Source organism: Oncorhynchus masou, chromosome 22 (assembly GCF_036934945.1).
Source record: "Oncorhynchus masou masou isolate Uvic2021 chromosome 22, UVic_Omas_1.1, whole genome shotgun sequence".
In the NCBI taxonomy this organism is placed as follows: Eukaryota; Metazoa; Chordata; class Actinopteri; order Salmoniformes; family Salmonidae; genus Oncorhynchus; species Oncorhynchus masou.
Window position 1 is genome coordinate 22,104,224 of NC_088233.1, and position 17,734 is coordinate 22,121,957.

General features: G+C 44.0%; 1 protein-coding gene across 2 annotated transcripts; it reads left to right on the top strand.

Annotated features, from left to right (window-relative positions):
* Positions 1-6: 6 nt before the first annotated feature.
* On the top strand, positions 7-16,191 carry LOC135509184 (synembryn-B-like). Of its 2 annotated transcripts, none has more exons than XM_064929622.1 (10): positions 7-263; positions 1,165-1,212; positions 1,324-1,944; positions 3,739-3,833; positions 7,163-7,313; positions 7,545-7,643; positions 7,949-8,093; positions 8,246-8,390; positions 8,694-8,813; positions 13,658-16,191. In XM_064929622.1, the coding sequence occupies exons 1-10, from the start codon at positions 180-182 to the stop codon at positions 13,764-13,766; spliced, it is 1,617 nt and encodes a 538-aa protein (XP_064785694.1). In that variant the 5' UTR covers positions 7-179; the 3' UTR covers positions 13,767-16,191. The 2 variants fall into 2 exon arrangements, with proteins under 2 accessions (XP_064785694.1, XP_064785695.1); XM_064929623.1 differs by having other exon boundaries at positions 9-263; positions 7,548-7,643.
* The last annotated feature ends 1,543 nt before the right edge of the window (positions 16,192-17,734 follow it).

The window sequence follows — 17,734 nt, forward strand, 5'->3', positions numbered from 1 at the left end:
CCCATGCTGTCACATACGCTATTGTGGCACAGATATAAACATGAGTCCTCTATATAGCTCTATGAGCTAGCCTAACAGGAGCCAGCTGTGTCAGATGAATAGAAAGAAATAGGGTGTCATTTGTTCAGAGACTTACACTGACATTACAATTATTGAATTGTCATCGAAATATTTGAATAATGGATTTAAACATTATCTTGTTGCAGCTTCAAACTGACAATGAAGAGGACATTGAAAGGCTTTTGCACCAGTACAACGGAGAGGTGGGTGGGATTCTCCTTGCTTTGACGTCTACCCAAACAAAGTCATTAGCTAGCTAATTTAGCTTGCTAGCTAGCCATCTAAAAACATTTACATAATCATAGCTGCGAAAATGAGTACTAAAACGACATGTCTAGCTAGAACTACCCTCTTTGCATGGAATCAACGAGTTTAATGCCCATTGTTGTATTGCAGGAAGTGATTAGCATATTTTCATCATGGCTGGGTCGTGCTAGTTGGTTGGGTGATGTTGTCCAAAAATTGCAGGGTATCTCTTTATAACCATGTGTGCATGCAATGACAGCATGCTTAACGTTATTTGGTAGCTAGTTAACTTTACAGTTTAATTATATTTTGTGTATCTAGCTCCCATTTAGTAACAGCTATTGCAGCTCTTCCTGCGGTGACTTGAGCTTGGTAGCCAACGCGGCTGGTGGCTGTCACTTATACCCAGAACAGAGGTTGCTGATGGAAGGAGCTATAGGAGGATGGGCTCATTGTAATGGCTGGAATGGAATAAATGGACCAGTATCAAACAAATGGAAACTACTTTAGACTCTGTTCCAATTTATTATATTCCAGCCATTACAAACAGCCCATCCTCCTATAGCTCTTCCCACCATCCTCAGACCCAGAGTGTCTGATAGGATACATTTGCATTACGTTCTTATAGGTAATGCACTCGTAGTTCTGATCAGTTTGCACATCTTTAGTTATCAATGACCAGCAGCCTCTTCTGCTTATCTGTTACTGTATTTTAGAAGCAAATTTATTCCAGATAACATTACTGAGAATATGCTACTTTCTTCATGCACTGTTACATAGATGAAGGTGATAAAACACATTTAGCAAAGGAATATGCATTTGACTTTTGTCTCATTGGGCATTGTTTTGTATTTTCAGAATAATCTCACATTCACCTTTGACCCAAAAGGGGAGGATCTACGAAGTGTAAGTAAACGCTCTTGGCATTGTCTGATGCTTTACATTCACTTATAGCCTGATGCTTCTGCTCCCTTGTGTGTTTGATGGTGAACCAACAGTCTCCCTCTCCCTGTGCAGAGGCTGTGTCAGGGCCTACTGACTGTGCTGGGGAGGCAGGTTGGGCCCCGTTGTCAGTGTACCTGCCTGGAGACCCTCCGCATTCTGTCCCGAGACAAGCGGGTCCTGGGCCCTGTGGGAACCCGGGAGGGCATGTTGGTCCTGGCCGGGCTGGCCCGGTTGCGGGGGGGAGCGGAAGGGGGTGACAGCCTGCAGAGGGAGGTCCAGATAGAGGAGAAAGAGAGGGTAGTGGTGGAGGCCCTCAAGTGCCTGTGTAACGTGGTGTTCAACAGCACAGCAGCGCAGCAGGTGGGTGCCGACGTGCAGCTTGCACGGGCTCTGTGTGCCCGCCTGCATGCCGCCCGCACTGGGCGCCACGAGGTGGGCCTGTTCTCTCTGCGCCTGCTCTTCCTGCTCTCGGCGCTGCGACCAGACGTCCGGGGAGCACTCCGAAGGGAGCTGTGTGCCGTGGGGCTCCTCAAAGAGGTGCTGGAGTGTACCCTGGATGTACGCTGGGTGGGCCCCTACGAGGTGGCCCCTCTAAACCCCCAGGCCCTGCCCATCCCTGCTGAAGACAATGAGAGGGCCATGGAGGCCCTGAAAGCCCTGTTCAACCTCACGCTGTCTGACACTAGCGACGAGGTGAGTTTACACGGTTACACTCAGTCTGTTAAACATTTATTTTTAAAGAGGATATGTACTCAGTGTTTGTAATGTACACTCACCGGACAGTTTATTAGGTTCACGAAAATGGATTACATGGCTTGCTCTGTAAAGCAGGCAGACATCGAGGCATTCAGTTACTGTTCGATTAAACATTAGAATGGGCCAAACAAGTGTGGTCTGATCGTCGGTCCAGGTGAGGTGGATTCAGTGTCTCAGAAACGGACGCCCTCTGGGATTTTCACGCATGACAGTGTCTAGGATTTAGAAAATCCTGCAACAAACAAAAAACCTCCAGTCAGAAGCAGTCCTGTGGGGGAAAACAGCTCGTTGATGAGGTCGAAGGAGAATGGGAAGAATCGTGCAAGTTAACCAACCACAAACAGACAAATAACGGTGCAGTACAGCGGTGTGCAGAACGGCATCTTGGAACGCACAACTTGTCGATTCTTGTCACAGATGGGCTATTGCAGCAGATGACCAAACCGGGTTCTACTCCAATTAGCTAAAAACAAGAAGAAGTGGCTCCAGTGGGCACACGATCACCAACACTGGACAATTGAGTGGAAAAACATTGCCTGGTCTGCCGAATACCGGTTCCTGTTGCGTCATGCTGATGGCAGAGTCAGGATTTGGTACAGGCTGTGGAGGTGATGTTCTGGTGTTGGAATGTTTTCCACACACACTTTAGGTCCCTTGATACCAATTGAGCAACAAATGTTTCTGACACCTTGTACAATCCATGCCCACAGAATTCAGGCTGGTCTTTAGGCAAAGGGGGGTCCGAGCCGGTACTAGATGGGTGTACCTAATAAACTGTGTGTGTATTCAGAGCTCACAGAAGGCAAGACACTGCAGCCATGAGCACAGTGCATGTGTTTAGAGATACTGCATGAACATAAATGCATTGCATCGCCCTGGCTGTGGATGGACACATCTCCTTTACATCTCCCCTGTGAATATTTAGAATTCAGCATTGAAGCCACCAAACTTTGCATGCTTTAGTTGAAGGTATCAACCAAAGCATGCAAGGTATCAATAGTGTATCAACAAGAGTTGGCTTTGTTGAGTGACTGTTGATGCTAGCTCATAGGAACGGACAGCTTCTCTATCCCTTAATGGAAAGCCCTAACAAAACATATGCAGCAATATGAGGTTTATCAGCTATCTGACCTCTCTTAAGCCACTTTGGCACCTTCACAACTTTCTCGATTAGCCATGGGGGGCTAGTGAAATTCTTATGTCACTCAGCCCCTTCAGCATTCGCTCAACCTATAGCATCACAGAATGAAGCAGAGGGACACGTCCCCCTGCTAAATCAAGATAGGAATCTGTTGGATCTGGTAATGAATGTCTCTGATATGACATGCCAATCGTGTCTTTGATATTTATTTGAGAATAGTTTTCTAATTCAGGCTTGGTTTGGAGAGCTGTCTGCTTTAACTGTTTGCTCACCATTGTAGCTGACATCTTGTTGAGTCCCTCCCACTTCAGCGTTAATCAGAATAGCCCTGTGTTCACCTCAAAAGTCAATCCCACATGGTCATTTGCATGGCATGGAAAGCCTGTGAGTTAGGTTTTTAGGTCTGACCTCAATCTCCATAGTAAGTCTCTCTTTTGCTCCTTTTCTTCTTTTTGAGATGACCCCTTCCCACTTCTCCCACAGCAAATTTTATCCTGCTTACCCCTACTTGCTTAGACCCTCCCCTCCTTTTGTTTTAACCAGTGAAATGCTTCTGAGGATCATGCTGTTGTACATCCTTCATTTGATAGGATGGTGACCACCAGCTCCGCCTCATCACCGCCATCATGCGCCATCTATTGATGCTAAAGACTCAGGCAGAGGACAAAACAGAGGAAGCACACAGGTTGGAAACCCTTCTGCTCATTGCTCTCCACACAACAGAGCTAAACTGCATCCTTAAAGTATCAAAATATATTAAAGTTAGTGGAGTTAGTATCCTTGCCTGTTTTTAAGACTCTGATTGACGACACTGTTTTGTGATAGCTGCAGTTGTTTCTCATCTTCAAATGTATCTAACTTGTCTTGTGTACCTTTTTTTTTTCTTGTAATAGTTTATGCATACACTGCTATTTCCCTGTTTTGCCTTCTTGCCAGGTCGCCCTCACAAAATAGGTTTTTAACCTCCAATGGGTCTTACCTGGTTAACTTCTTATGGGCAGGTGGGACGCTACCGTCCCACCTGGCCAACATTCGGTGAAATTGCAGAGCACAAAATTCAAACTACATTTCATAAAATCACAAGTCTAATATATCAAAATGAATCTTAACTTCTTGTTAACCCAGCAGCTGTGTCAAATTTCAAAAAGGCTTTACGGCGAAAGCACACCATGCGATTATCTAAGGACAGCGCCCCGCATACAAAACCATGAAAAACATATTTCAACTAGGCAGGTGCGACACAAAAGTCAGAAATAACGATATAAAAAATGCCTTACCTTTGATCTTCAGTTGGCACTCCAAAAGGTCCCAGTTACATCACAAATGGTCCTTTTGTTCGATAATGTCCTTTATATCCAGTCAATAATCCACCCAGTTTCCCTCCATCAAAATGCATACAAAATGAATCCCAAACGTTACTAATAAACTTTTCCAAACAAGTCAAACAACATTTATAATCAAACTTTAGGTACCCTAATACGTAAATAAACTATACAAATTTAAGACGAAGAATCGTTGTCTTTACCGGATGAAAATACCAAAGAACGCGCTCTCATTCACGCACTTGGAAACACTACAGCCGAAATGGGAGCCACCTAGAAAAACTAAAATTTATGGCTAATTTTTCCAAAAACCAGCCTGAAACTGGTGGAAGCCCCAGGAACTTCAATCTGGGAGGACTTCGCCTTATATTAGAAGTGACAGCCATTGAATAGTGATAGGCTGAAATGTTCTTTTTTTAGGGATGGTTTGTCCTCGGTTTCGCCTGCCATATCAGTTCTGTTATACTCACAGACATTATTTTAACAGTTTTAGAAACTTTTGTGTTCTATCCAAATCTACCAATTATATGCATATCCTAGCTTCTGGGCCTGAGTAACAGGCAGTTTACTTTGGGCACGCTTTTCATCTAGACGTGAGAATACTGCCCCCTACCCAAGAGGTTTTATTTTAAATGTATTTTATTTCACCTTTATTTAACCAGGTAGGCTAGTTGAGAACAAGTTCTCATTTGCAACTGCGACCTGGCCAAGATAAAGCATAGCAGTGTGAACAGACAACAACACATAGTTACACATGGAGTAAACAATAAACAAGTCAATAACATAGTAGAAAAAAAAATAATCTATATACATTGTGTGCAAAAGGCATGAGGAGGTAGGCAATAAATAGGCAATAGGAGTGAATAATTAACATTTAGCAGATTAACACTGGAGTGATAAATGATCAGATGAACATGTGCAGGTAGAGATACTGGTGTGCAGAAAAGTAAATAAAATAAAAACAGTATGGGGATGAGGTAGGTAAATTGGGTGGGCTATTTACCGATAGACTATGTACAGCGATCGGTTAGCTGCTCAGATAGCAGATGTTTAAAGTTGGTGAGGGAGAAGTCTCCAACTTCAGCGATTTTTTTTATTTTTTATTTTTTTTATTTTTTATTTTATTTATTTTTTAAAGAAAAAAACAACAACATTTATATATTTTATTTTTACATGTATATTTTTTTGTATTTATTAAATTTTTTTGTTTGTTTGTTTTGGTTTTTATTTATTTATTTGTTTTGCAATTCGTTCCAGTAGCAGGCAGCAGAGAACTGGAAGGAAAGGTGGCCAAATGAGGTTTTGGCTTTATGGATGATCTGTGAGATACACCTGCTGGAGCGCGTGCTACGGGTGGGTGTTGCCATTGTGACCAGTGAACTGAGATAAGGCGGAGCTTTACCTAGCATAGACGTGTAGATGATGGAGCCAGTGGGTCTGGCGACGAACATGTAGCCAGGGCCAGCCGACGAGAGCATACAGGTCGCAGTGGTGGGTGGTGTAAGGTGTTTTAGTAACAAAACGGATGGCACTGTGATAGACTGCATCCAGTTTGCTGAGTAGAGTATTGGAAGCTATTTTGTAGATGACATCGCCGAAGTCGAGGATCGGTAGGATAGTCAGTTTTACCAGGGTAAGTTTTGCGGTGTGAGTGAAGGAGGCTTTGTTGCGAAATAGAAAGCCGACTCTAGATTTGATTACATTAAGTACACATTCATAAGATGGCTCGTGCGAATTAGGCTAATTAATTACCATCCAATGATTACTCTGTCGTCAACAGTGACAGAATCCAGTTCATGAGAAAGTATAAACTTTAAACCAAGACTGTTTTTAGAAGAAATGTACGCTGAGTGTACAAAACATTAAGAACACCTGCCTAATGTTGGGTTGCAACCCCCCCACCCCCCCTTTTGCCCTCAGAACAGCCTCAATTTGTCGGGGCATGGACTCTGCAAGGTGTTGAAAGCGTTCCACATGGATGCTGGCCCATGTTGACTCCAATTCATCCCACAGTTTTGTCAAGATGGCTGGCGGTCCTTTGGGTGGTGGACGATTCTTGATACACACAGGAAACTGTTGTGTGTGAACCCAGCAGTGTTGCAGTTCTTGACACAAACCGGTGCACCTGGCACGTACTACCAAACCCTGTTCAGCACTTAAATATTTTGTCTTGCCACTTCTCCCTCTGAATGGCACACATACACAATCCATGTCTCAATCGTCTCAAGGCTTAAAGCTTTCTTTAACCTGTCTCCTGTTCTTAATCTACACTGATTTGAAGTGGATTTATCAAGTAACATCAGTAAGAGCTCATAGCTTTCACCTGGTCAGTCTATGTCATAAAGAGGTGTTTTTAATGTTTTGTAGACTCCGTGTATATGGCATTGTCTTATCTGTACATCTCGTTGATGGGAATTAATGACAAAGCTTTCTTTAGAAGAATATATGAGAATGTTTGGCTAGATAGTGGCACTGCAGGAGTGTCATGTAGAAGTGATTGATGATACACCCCGTGGCCCTATGGATTCTGTTGTTGTGTCCCTCTGGTCACATGGGTTTAGCCCATTGTCCAGACTCCAGAGTAGACCTTTAGTACTAGTCTGTTTATACTGAGGAATTAGGTAACCATTTCTTAATGCCCATTCATAATAACCAGTACATTAACCACTTTCCTTCCTTCCTTCTCCTCCAGCCACGCAATCAATTTGCTTAGTAACCTGCCTGTGTCTTGTCTGGATGTGCTGATTGATGTGCCCGTCCAGGGGGGCCAGGAGGAGTACAGCGGGAAGAACATGGACGTTGTGCAGGTGCTACTGGACTTCATGGAGAAGAGGATAGACAAGGTAAGAACAGGTGGACCAGAGACATTGTTGCCTATTTGAGATCGACTACATTGCGGTCAGCAAATTAAAAGATGTGGAAATTTTGGCCATCCTATTAGTAGCTGGCCACACACCATAGAAATAGAATTGTTTAATTCTTGAATAATTAGTATTTCTATGAACCACACCACTGCTACAGTGCCTCTGTGGGAATGCATGTCGTCACACGCCTCATGTGTGCCCCATTCCAAGCAGAGCGCCAACTACAAAGAGGGACTGACACCAGTTCTCAGCCTGCTGACCGAGGGCTCCAGGTACCACAGGGAGATCCGCAGATACATCAAGACACAGGTACTGTAGCTGGAGTGGGAGTGGCCTCGGACAAACACACAGAAAGTGTATTTTGTAATCTGTCCTGATCCGGACACACAAAGTGATACCAAATTAAGATCTTTAAAACCTCTTGAGTGGGATATGAAATGCATATTGCTGACAGATCTTGGTGACATCTCATTGATATTGTTAAAACATGTCTTCTAACTAAATCCAGCTGTGACGCATCATGTGCTGGCCTGATCACTCCGTTCAGAAGTCTAGTGTACTACCGTGTCAGTTTTCATTGTGGCTCAGCCGCCATTGGCTGTGTGTGTTTCCAGGTGCTGCCCCCTCTGAAGGAGGTCAAGGTCCGACCGGAGATCGGGTCCACCATCAGGAACAAACTGGTGCGTCTCATGACCCACGTGGACATGGGTGTGAAGCAGAGCGCAGCAGAGTTCCTTTTTGTCCTCTGCAAAGAGAACGGTGAGAGAGCGAAAGAGGGAGATGGAGCACGCTGTATGAGTTGGCGAAGTTGAGTTTCACACTGAAATGTGTTAATGTCAATGCAACCCTGATGTATAAATCCTACATACAGTAGTGTTGTACTGATCTCCTGCCCCCCTCTATTCTTCCAGTGGACAACCTGTTGAAGTACACAGGGTATGGTAATGCAGCAGGACTCCTGGTGGCTCGAGGCCTGCTGGCAGGGGGGCGAGGAGAGACAAAGTATTCAGATGACGAAGACTCTGACACTGAAGAGTACAAATCGGCTAAACCTTTGTGAGTAGGCAGGAGCTTTAAATATAGGACCATAGACACGCATGAATTGATTTTAATTGCTAAATGTAGGGATGAATTGTTGGGTTGGCTTTATGGTGTGTCGTTAAAGTGAATAGTATATTGATTTACTTTTAACTACAGCATAATCCATAGGGCCAAGGGGTGTATCATCAATCACTTTTACATGACACCCCTTCGGTGATTATGACCTAATGCTAGGCTGTCCTGAATGTTTTAGATTGAGTGTATCACAGAAGTCTTCCCTCTGTCTTATCTGTTCTGTTGTCTCTCTGTCTGTCTCAGCATCAACCCCATCACGGGCCACGTGGAGGAACCCATGCCTAACCCCATAGAAGAGATGACTGAGGAGCAGATAGAGTACGAGGCCCAGGAACTAGTCAACATGTTCGACAAGTTGTCAAGGTAAGCCAACCACCATACAACCTCATCATGTATGAATGCAACAACAACCGCTATGTTTGCCATAGTAACTCATTGTAACACTCTATGCCAGATGATTAACCTCTCTGGACTATACAGCTGTGTATCCTGTTTGAATGATCCCCTATGTCTTATTATTTATCCCCCTTAACCTGAACGTCTGCAGTCTTCATTCACACTGACCTTTCCTTAGCGAACAGAACCTAGCGCTAGTCAAAGAACGATGCGGATGAGAGGCTGAGCGACACTGAGTGCGCTCCCTGCCAACCAGTTCATTAGAGAAAGAATCTCCTGCCGTTAGCCCTGGTGCGCAATTAGACCCCGGCCTTAACGCCGCCTCCGTCCCTGCATTCAGCTGGAGTCGATGGAAGCCGTCGGCATGTCGCTGCAGCATCATTACCAGCACGCCATTAATTAGCGTCCTAATTAGACCACACAGTGGGGTCGGCAGCCATCGGCTCCTTTCTACTCCTTTATGTGGCGCTTTGTCAGGGTTTATAATAACATATACGTGTCTACCTCCCTTTATTCAGCTTCTCATTCAGCCCAGGAGCCAAACATTGTCTGCTAACTGACAGAGGAGTGGGACTGCGACATAGGTACAATTATAGAGGGAGTCATGGGGGTGGAGGGCTGAATACATTTACAGGCACAAGAAAAGCTGACATTGTCATTGTTCAGCCACAGACTGGGGGTTGAGTCGTAATGAGACGCGTGTGCCTGTCTACAAGAGGCAGATTCCTTTCCTCTAAAGCCAGATCCATCCTCCTCTTGTATCTCTATTCTGCTGTGTTTCGGTTGGTGTCAAGCAGACATCGCAAAGAGGGAGAGGTTCATGGCAGGGTTTCATCCCAAATGGCACCCTATTCCCTATATTGTGCACTACTTTTGACCAGGGCTAAGACTATATAGGGATTAGGGTGCCATTTGGGATGCACCCATAGTCGCCAGCCACTGCCCTACCTACCCAACATCCCACGAGGGGCTCTCAGGAGATGGCTCAGGGCCCCGTAAGAATGTGCTTTCTGTCGCTGCTTAACCGCTCCTACAATTAACACATGCTCGGAGTCTGACCCCCTACACACACACCCTCCCTCATAGTTACATCTGCTGGTCTGTGTCCTCAGTGCAGAGTGGGGAACAGGACAGGATGCACCATGGGTCCTGGATGGCAGGGAGCTTGGCCCCAGTGATTTACTGGACTGTACACACTACCCTCTATAGCACCTTGCGGTCGGATGCCAAGCAGTTGCAATACCAAGGGGTGATGCAGCCAGTCAAGATGCTCGCAATAGTGCAGCTGTAGAACTTTGAGGCGTTGTCGTGCCTTCTTCGCGACTGTGTTAGTTTTTATGGACCATGATAATTCCTTAGTGATGTGGACACAGAGGAACTTGATGCTCGCGACCCACACCACTACAGCCCTGTCGTGGTGGATTGGGGCGTGCTCGTTCATCTCTTTCTTGTAGTCCACAATCAGCTCCTTTTGTCTTGATGACGTTGAGGGAGAGATTGTTGTCCTGGCACCACCCTGCCAGGTCACTGACCTCCTCCCTATAGGCTGTCTCATCACTGTCGGTGATAATCAGCTAACTTAATTATGGTGTTGGAGTCATGCGAGGCCACATTCGTGGGTGAACTGGGAGTACAGGGGGGGTCGGTGATCATCAGCTAGCTGTTGAACTTTTTGAGGATCTGGGTACCCAACTTTCTTGGTGTGTTTGGATAGTTTGTTGGTGAGGTGGACACCAAGGAACTTGAAACTCTCGACCAACTCTCGACCAGCTCCACTACAGTGTGTTCGGCCCACCTTTTCCTGTATTACATGATCATCTCCTTTGCCTTGCTCATCTTGAGGGAGAGGTTGTTGTCCAGCCACCACACTGCCAGGTCTCTGACCTCCTCCCTATAGTCTGTCTCATCACTGTCGGTGATAATCAGGTAACTTAATTATGGTGTTGGAGTCATGCGAGGCCACATTTGTGGGTGAACTGGGAGTACAGGGGGGGGAGGGGGGTACTAAGTATCACCCCTGAGGGGCCCCCGTGTTGACGGTCAGCGTGGCGGATGTGTTGTTGCCTACCCTCACCACCTGGAGCCGGCGAGTCAAAGTCCAGCATCTAGTTGCAGAGGGAGGTGTTCAGTCCCAGGGTCCTGAGCTTACTAATGAGCATGGAGGGCACTATGGTGTTGACTGCTGATCTATAGTCAATGATTAGCATTCTCATGTAGGTGTTCCTCTTAACCAGTTGGGAGTGGATCTGTTGGGGTGGTATGTGAATAGGAGTGGGTCTTGGTTGATGGTGTTGTGAGCCATGACCAGCCTTTCAAAGCATTTCATTGCTACAGGGACTATGGTGGTCTGCTTGAAACATGTAGGTATTACAGATGGGTCAGGGAGAGATTTGAATAAATGTCCTGGTAATCTGTCTGTAAACCCGGTGGCCTCGACTACGGTGCCAGATCAGTCGCCAGGAACAGCTGGTGATCTCAGGCATGGTTCTGTGTTGCTTGCCTCGAAGCGAGCATAGAAGGAATTTATCTTGTCTGGTAGGCTTCCATTTGTAATCCATGATAGTTTGCAACCCCTGTCACATCCAATGAGCGTCTGAGCCGGTGTAGAAGTATTTGATCTTAGTCCTATATTGATGTTTTGACTGTTTGGTGGCTCGTCTGAGGTCGTAGCGGGATTTATTATAAGCATCTAGATTAGTGTCCCAATCCTTGAAAGTGGCAGCTCTACTCTTTAGCGCATGTAATCCATGGCTTCTGCTGGGGATATGTACATGCGTACGCTCACTGTGGGGAGGACATTGTCGATGCACTTATTAATGAAGCCGGTGACTAATGTGGTAAACTCAATGTTATCGGATGAATCCCAGAACATATTCCAGTCTGCTAGTGAAACGGTCCTGTAGCTTAGCATCCCTTTCATCGGACCACTTCCGTATTGAGCGTGTCACTGGTACTTCATGTTTGAGTTTTAGCTTGAAGCAGGAATCTGGAGGATAGAGTTATGCACAGATTTGCCAAATGGAGGGCGAGGAAGTGCTTTGTATGCATTTGTGTGTAAAGGTGATCTAGTTTTCTTTTTGCCACTAGTTACACAGGTGACATGCTATTAAAACTTAGGTAAGACAGATATCAGTTTCCCTGCGTTAAAATCACTGCTGCCCCTGGATGTGCGTTTTCTTGTTTCCATATGGTCCGATACAGCTCGTTGAGTGCGATCTTAGTGTCAACATCGGTTTGTGGTGGTAAATAGACAGCTACAAAAAATCTTGGTAAATTGTATGGTCTGCAGTTTATCTTGAGGTATTCTAACTCAGGCAAGCAAAACCTTGAGACTTCATTAAGATTAGAGATTGCACACCAGCTGTTAACAAAGAGATCCACACACCTCCACCCTTAACCTTACCCGAAGCTGCCGTTTGGTCTCAACGATGCATATAAAAACCAGCTAGATGTATATTTATGTCCTTGTTCAGCCACGACTCCAAGAAACATAGGATATTACAGTTGTTCAGGTTCTGTTGATAGGATAGTCTCGAACAGAGCTTGTCCAGTTTGTTCTCTATTGATTGTACGTTCGCCAATAGAATTCTGTCTGAAACCGTCTGAGATGCTGAAGTGTTCTTGGGAACCGTTTGGTTGTTACTGTTTTCAGTGAGTCTGTTTTTCTGAAGTAGGCTAAACCTCAGACAAAAGACATTAGATAACATTTCCTTTGTTCCGTATTCATATCGCACAAACAAAATATTACTTTGTTCACTGCCCTGTTTTACCAAGACTTCTTTATTATAGTCTTCCTGAGCTTCCTGGGGAGGAACCAGGAATGATATGTTCATTTGTGTTTGAATAGTGCAAATGGGGCCTTGGTTTTAAGGCTTTGATTGGCTAATTCTGTGACTGATATCACATCTGAGAGGGAGCTGGTGGCACACAGTGCAGATATAATTGGATTAGGATAGAGGGCCTGGTGTGGCTTTGAGGAGATCAGACAGAGCACTGATCCTGTAATTAAACTGATCTGCTGAAGAGGGGGAAGGGGAGATGACCAACAAGCGTGAGAGAGTGTGTGTTTGAGTGAATTAAGGAGGGAAGGGTCGTCATCCAGGGTCCTTGAGTGCCGGATGTAAGAGAAAAGAAGGATGTACCACCACCACTCAACAATGGGCCTGTTTAGAAAGTGCAGAATACTTAACACAAAGGGCGTTGAGGTTCAAAGCAGCACAGGTGGATTTTGGCAACAGATTGGTCCACCAAATTAAACAAGTGGGCGTTGGACACTCCACTGTGTCATGTGGAAGAGGATGATTCCTGAGTCCACACCTGGGACTAAGCATCTGCTGAATGACTAAACATGTATATATTTGTGGAATGTCCCAATTTCCTGTAAGTGTCTTTGTATGGTTCCATAACTTTTGTTTCCGTCATCATTTTAAGAAGACTGGCCTTCACATACAGCAGCAGATTTTTGCTGTATTTGTTATGCAGTAGCTAAGCTGCAGAAACGGCATCCTCTTCTCAGCCATGAGTGACTAGTCTGAGACTGTTTTCTCTGCACTTCCCCTCTGTTTGTTAGAAGTGTAACTATCAGCTCCACAGTGACTATTTGTTTTCTCCTGCAGTGGTTTCCAAACGGTGTTGTGAATATCATATTCTTATGACCCCGCAAATGGATCCAAACATGTTTCTAATCACCATCAGAACACTGTCATGTTCATTTTGAAACCTCAACTTCAGGTAGTCCCGGACTGCTACTGTTTTCTTCCGTTTGGTGCCTAGAGAATAGTGTTTGTAATGTTTGTTTCTGTGCTCCACAGGCAGCAGCTGATTAGGCCCATGGGGGTGAGGCGGGATGGCTCACTGGCGCCCCTAGAGGAGGCTCTGAGACAGCCCACAACTGACAGCTGCAGCTCAGACTCAGACTAGAGCCACTACCACCCCAGACCCCATATACCTATAATAGGCTGTGTCCAACACAGTTCCCATTTCCTCACACCCCTGTCTGTCTTCTTCTGTCTGTCAGACTGAAGGGGCCTTGCCCCGGCCTTTCCCCATAGGCTGTTCTGTTCTCTAAAGCTGACGTATGCCTGACTTGATACGACACAGGAAAGGACATGATTAAGGTCGAGCACATGTTCCGACCACACCATTGTTACTACTTAAATGTATTTTTATTTGATGTACCATTTCTCTGCTCAGTGTTCTCAAATTTGATAGAATGGAAGATTAGCTCTTAATCAAATTGTACTGTAAACGGTATAGATGTGAATCACTGAAAGCATGGTAGCCGGGGTGGGGTTTGACCAAATTTGACTTGGATAAGAAATCATTCCTTAGATATAATTATGTAGATTTTGTTCTTTATATGTTTAAAGTGTCAATATTTATAAGGATGAGAAGTCTTTTTTGTTGTAACATCTAGTGCTACGATGATCAGAGCAGTAGCCACTGGTTTTACAGTACCAGTCAAAGGTTCTTTATTATTTTCTACAGTGTAGAATAATAGATATCAAAACTATGAAATAACACATGGAATCATGTAGTAACCAAAATTGTTAACCAAATCTAAATGTATTTGAGATTCTTCAAAGTAGCCACCCTTTGCCTTGATGACAGCTTTACACACTCTTGGCATTCTCTCAACCAGCTTCACCTGGAATGCTTTTCCAACAGTCTTGAAAAAGTTCCCACATGGCTACTTTTCCTTCACTCTACGGTCCAACCATCTCAATTGGGTTGAGGTCGGGTGATTGTGGAGGCCAGGTCATCAGATGCAGCACTCCATCACTTTCCTTCTGGGTCAACTAGCCCTTACACTTCCAGGCTGTGTGTTTTGGGTCATTGTCCCGTTGAAAAACAAATGATAGTCCCACCAAGCGCAAACCAGATGGGATGGCAAATTGCTGCAGAATGCTGTGGTAGCCATGCTGGTTAAGTGTGCCTTGAATTCTAAATAAATCACAACGGTGTCACCAGCAAAGCCCCCCCCCCCACACACACTATCGTGCCTTTTCATCCATGCTTCACGGTGGGAACCACACATGCAGAGAAAATCCATTCACCTTATCTGCATCGCATAAAGACATGGTGGTAGGAACCAAAAATCTCAAATTTGTACTCAAAAGATTTCCACCGGTCTAATCTCAGTTGCTCATGTTTCTTGGCCCAAGCAAGTCTCTTTTTCTTATTGGTGTCCTTTAGTAGTGGTTTCTTTGCAGCAATTTGACCATGAAGGCCTGATTCACGCAGTCTCCTCTGAACAGTTGATGTTGATGTGTCTGTTACTTGAACTCCTGCAAAGCATTTATTTGGGCTGCAATTTCTGAGGCTGGTAACTCTAATGAACTTATCCTCTGCAGCAAAGGTAACTCTGGGTCTTCCTTTCCTGTGGTGCCTCATGTGAGCCAGTTTCATCATAGCGCTTGATGTTTTTTGCGACTGCACTTGAAGAACTTTCAAAGTTCTTGAAATGTTCTGCATTGACTGACATTGATGTGGTAAAGTAATGATGGACTGTCATTTTCTCTTTCCTTATGAGTTTTTCTTGCCATAATATGGACTTGGTCTTTTACCAAATAGGGCTATCTTCTGTACCCTGTCACAATTGATTGGCTCAAACACATTAAGGAAAGAAATTCCACAAAATAACTAACAAGGCACACCTGTTAATTGAAATGCATTCCGGGTGACTTTATCATGAAGCTGGTTTTGAGAATGCCAAGATTGTGCAAAGCTGTCATAAAGGCAAAGGGTGGCTACTTTGAAGAATCTCAAATACACTTTTTTGGTTACTACAGGATTCCACATGTGTTATTTCATAGTTCTGATGTTGTCACTATTATTCTACAATGTAGAAAATAGTAAAAATTAGGAAAAAACCTTATGAGTAGGTGTGTCCAAATTTTTGACTGGTACTGTCCATCGGCGTGTCTGAAGTCAATGGAGAGAAATAATGAGATGCATGAAGTAGGGCAGTAATTTAGCCACCAGTCTGATGTGTATGCTTCTGAAACAGTCCAGGCAAATGAATTATTTATTATTATTTTATATTAGTGGACATATCACAGCTGTATACAGTTTATTTTAAACCTGAACTTTGTTGCAATTTCTTCAAGTGTGTAATTTACTTTATAAGCACACTCAAGACCCAAGGAATAGTCAAAGCTAAAGGGAAAAACCGCAACATATTCCAATTTCCTATGGTGGCCGATTTGGTATTTGGATGGTTTCTACCTTACCCATTGGACTCTTGACATTCAGAAATGTGTGTTATAATTACTGTTTCCTAAATATTACTTTTCATTTGACAAATTCTGCATGGTGTTAAAATGATAAAATCTTACAGATTTAACTATTTTGAAGATGCCATTGATTTTATATGTATAATCTACTGGTGTATATAGATACTGAGTTACATTTCCTTAAATATTGCTGCATATCGAATAGATGCATAGGCCTTCTGTACAGGTTGAGTTTACAACTCTGTTGACCATCTCTCCATTTGAAGAAAATGGGATGGTTGAGGGTATGGTTCTTTGGTTAGTGCACAGTACCGCTATCTCAAGTGTGTCAAGGCATGTGTGGAGAGTATTCCTTTAGCTTCCTTTATACCTGGTGCTGTGTGGAGAGTATTCCTTTAGCTTCCTTTAAACCTGGTGCTGTGTGGAGAGTATTCCCTTTAGCTTCCTTTATACCTGGTGCTGTGTGGAGAGTATTCCTTTAGCTTCCTTTATACCTGGTGCTGTGTGGAGAGTATTCCTTTTAGCTTCCTTTATACCTGGTGTTGTGTGGAGAGTATTCCTTTATACCTGGTGCTGTGTGGAGAGTATTCCTTTATACCTGGTGCTGTGTGGAGAGTATTCCTTTTAGCTTCCTTTATACCTGGCTTTATACCTGGTGCTGTGTGGAGAGTATTCCTTTTAGCTTCCTTTATACCTGGTGTTGTGTGGAGAGTATTCCTTTATACCTGGTGCTGTGTGGAGAGTATTCCTTTAGATTCCTTTATACCTGGTGCTGTGTGGAGAGTATTCCTTTATACCTGGTGCTGTGTGGAGAGTATTCCTTATACCTGGTGCTGTGTGGAGAGTATTCCTTATACCTGGTGCTAACATGTTCTGATTTCATCCACATTTTGATTATCTTTTTCAGTTCAAGAAAACCACATAATTAAATGTTAAATGTATAGCCCTTCCATTAAAGGGCATCAGCAAGATTAAAATGTATGATCACAGATTTTAATCTTGCTGATGCCCTTTAATGGAAGGGCTATATATAGATAGATAGAGCTGTTCAGTCAGTGATTGACTACAAGCATTGCATCAACCAAAGGTTTTGCGCCACCTCATTGACTTTGCGGTCAGGCACCAAATTCCTATCATATGACGTGGTTATCTATGTTAAACACCTATTCAAGCATTGTGAGATCTGGCAGGCATCTGCAATGTAGTCAGGCAAGAATGCCACCAAAGTCAGATTATGGGCTCTTCAATCTGTATTGATGAAGAGTTGAGGCATCTGCATACTAGGTCCGGTTTGCTCTTAGCGGAACTCGCCAAGGCGAATTGAGCACCTGTGCCTTGCATATTCCCTTAAAAGACCTTTGCAATCGTAATGTACGTCCCTCTTGAGACGCCGTAGCCAGTTTATATGTCCTCAATAATTCATCTAAAATGACTCGTTGTTATTTGTTTTTTCCTAGATCTTAGTCACGCAATTTTACATCAAACTAATGTTAGGTTCAGTATTTCAAGTGAAAAAACAAGTAGAATCATTGAATGGCAACATACTTAATTGAAAAATCCCTACTGTTGACCAATCACCGACAAAGGGGTGTGAATTTAGGCTTCCTCAAGAAAAAAATGTGGATGAACAAAGTCGTCATATGCACAAACTGT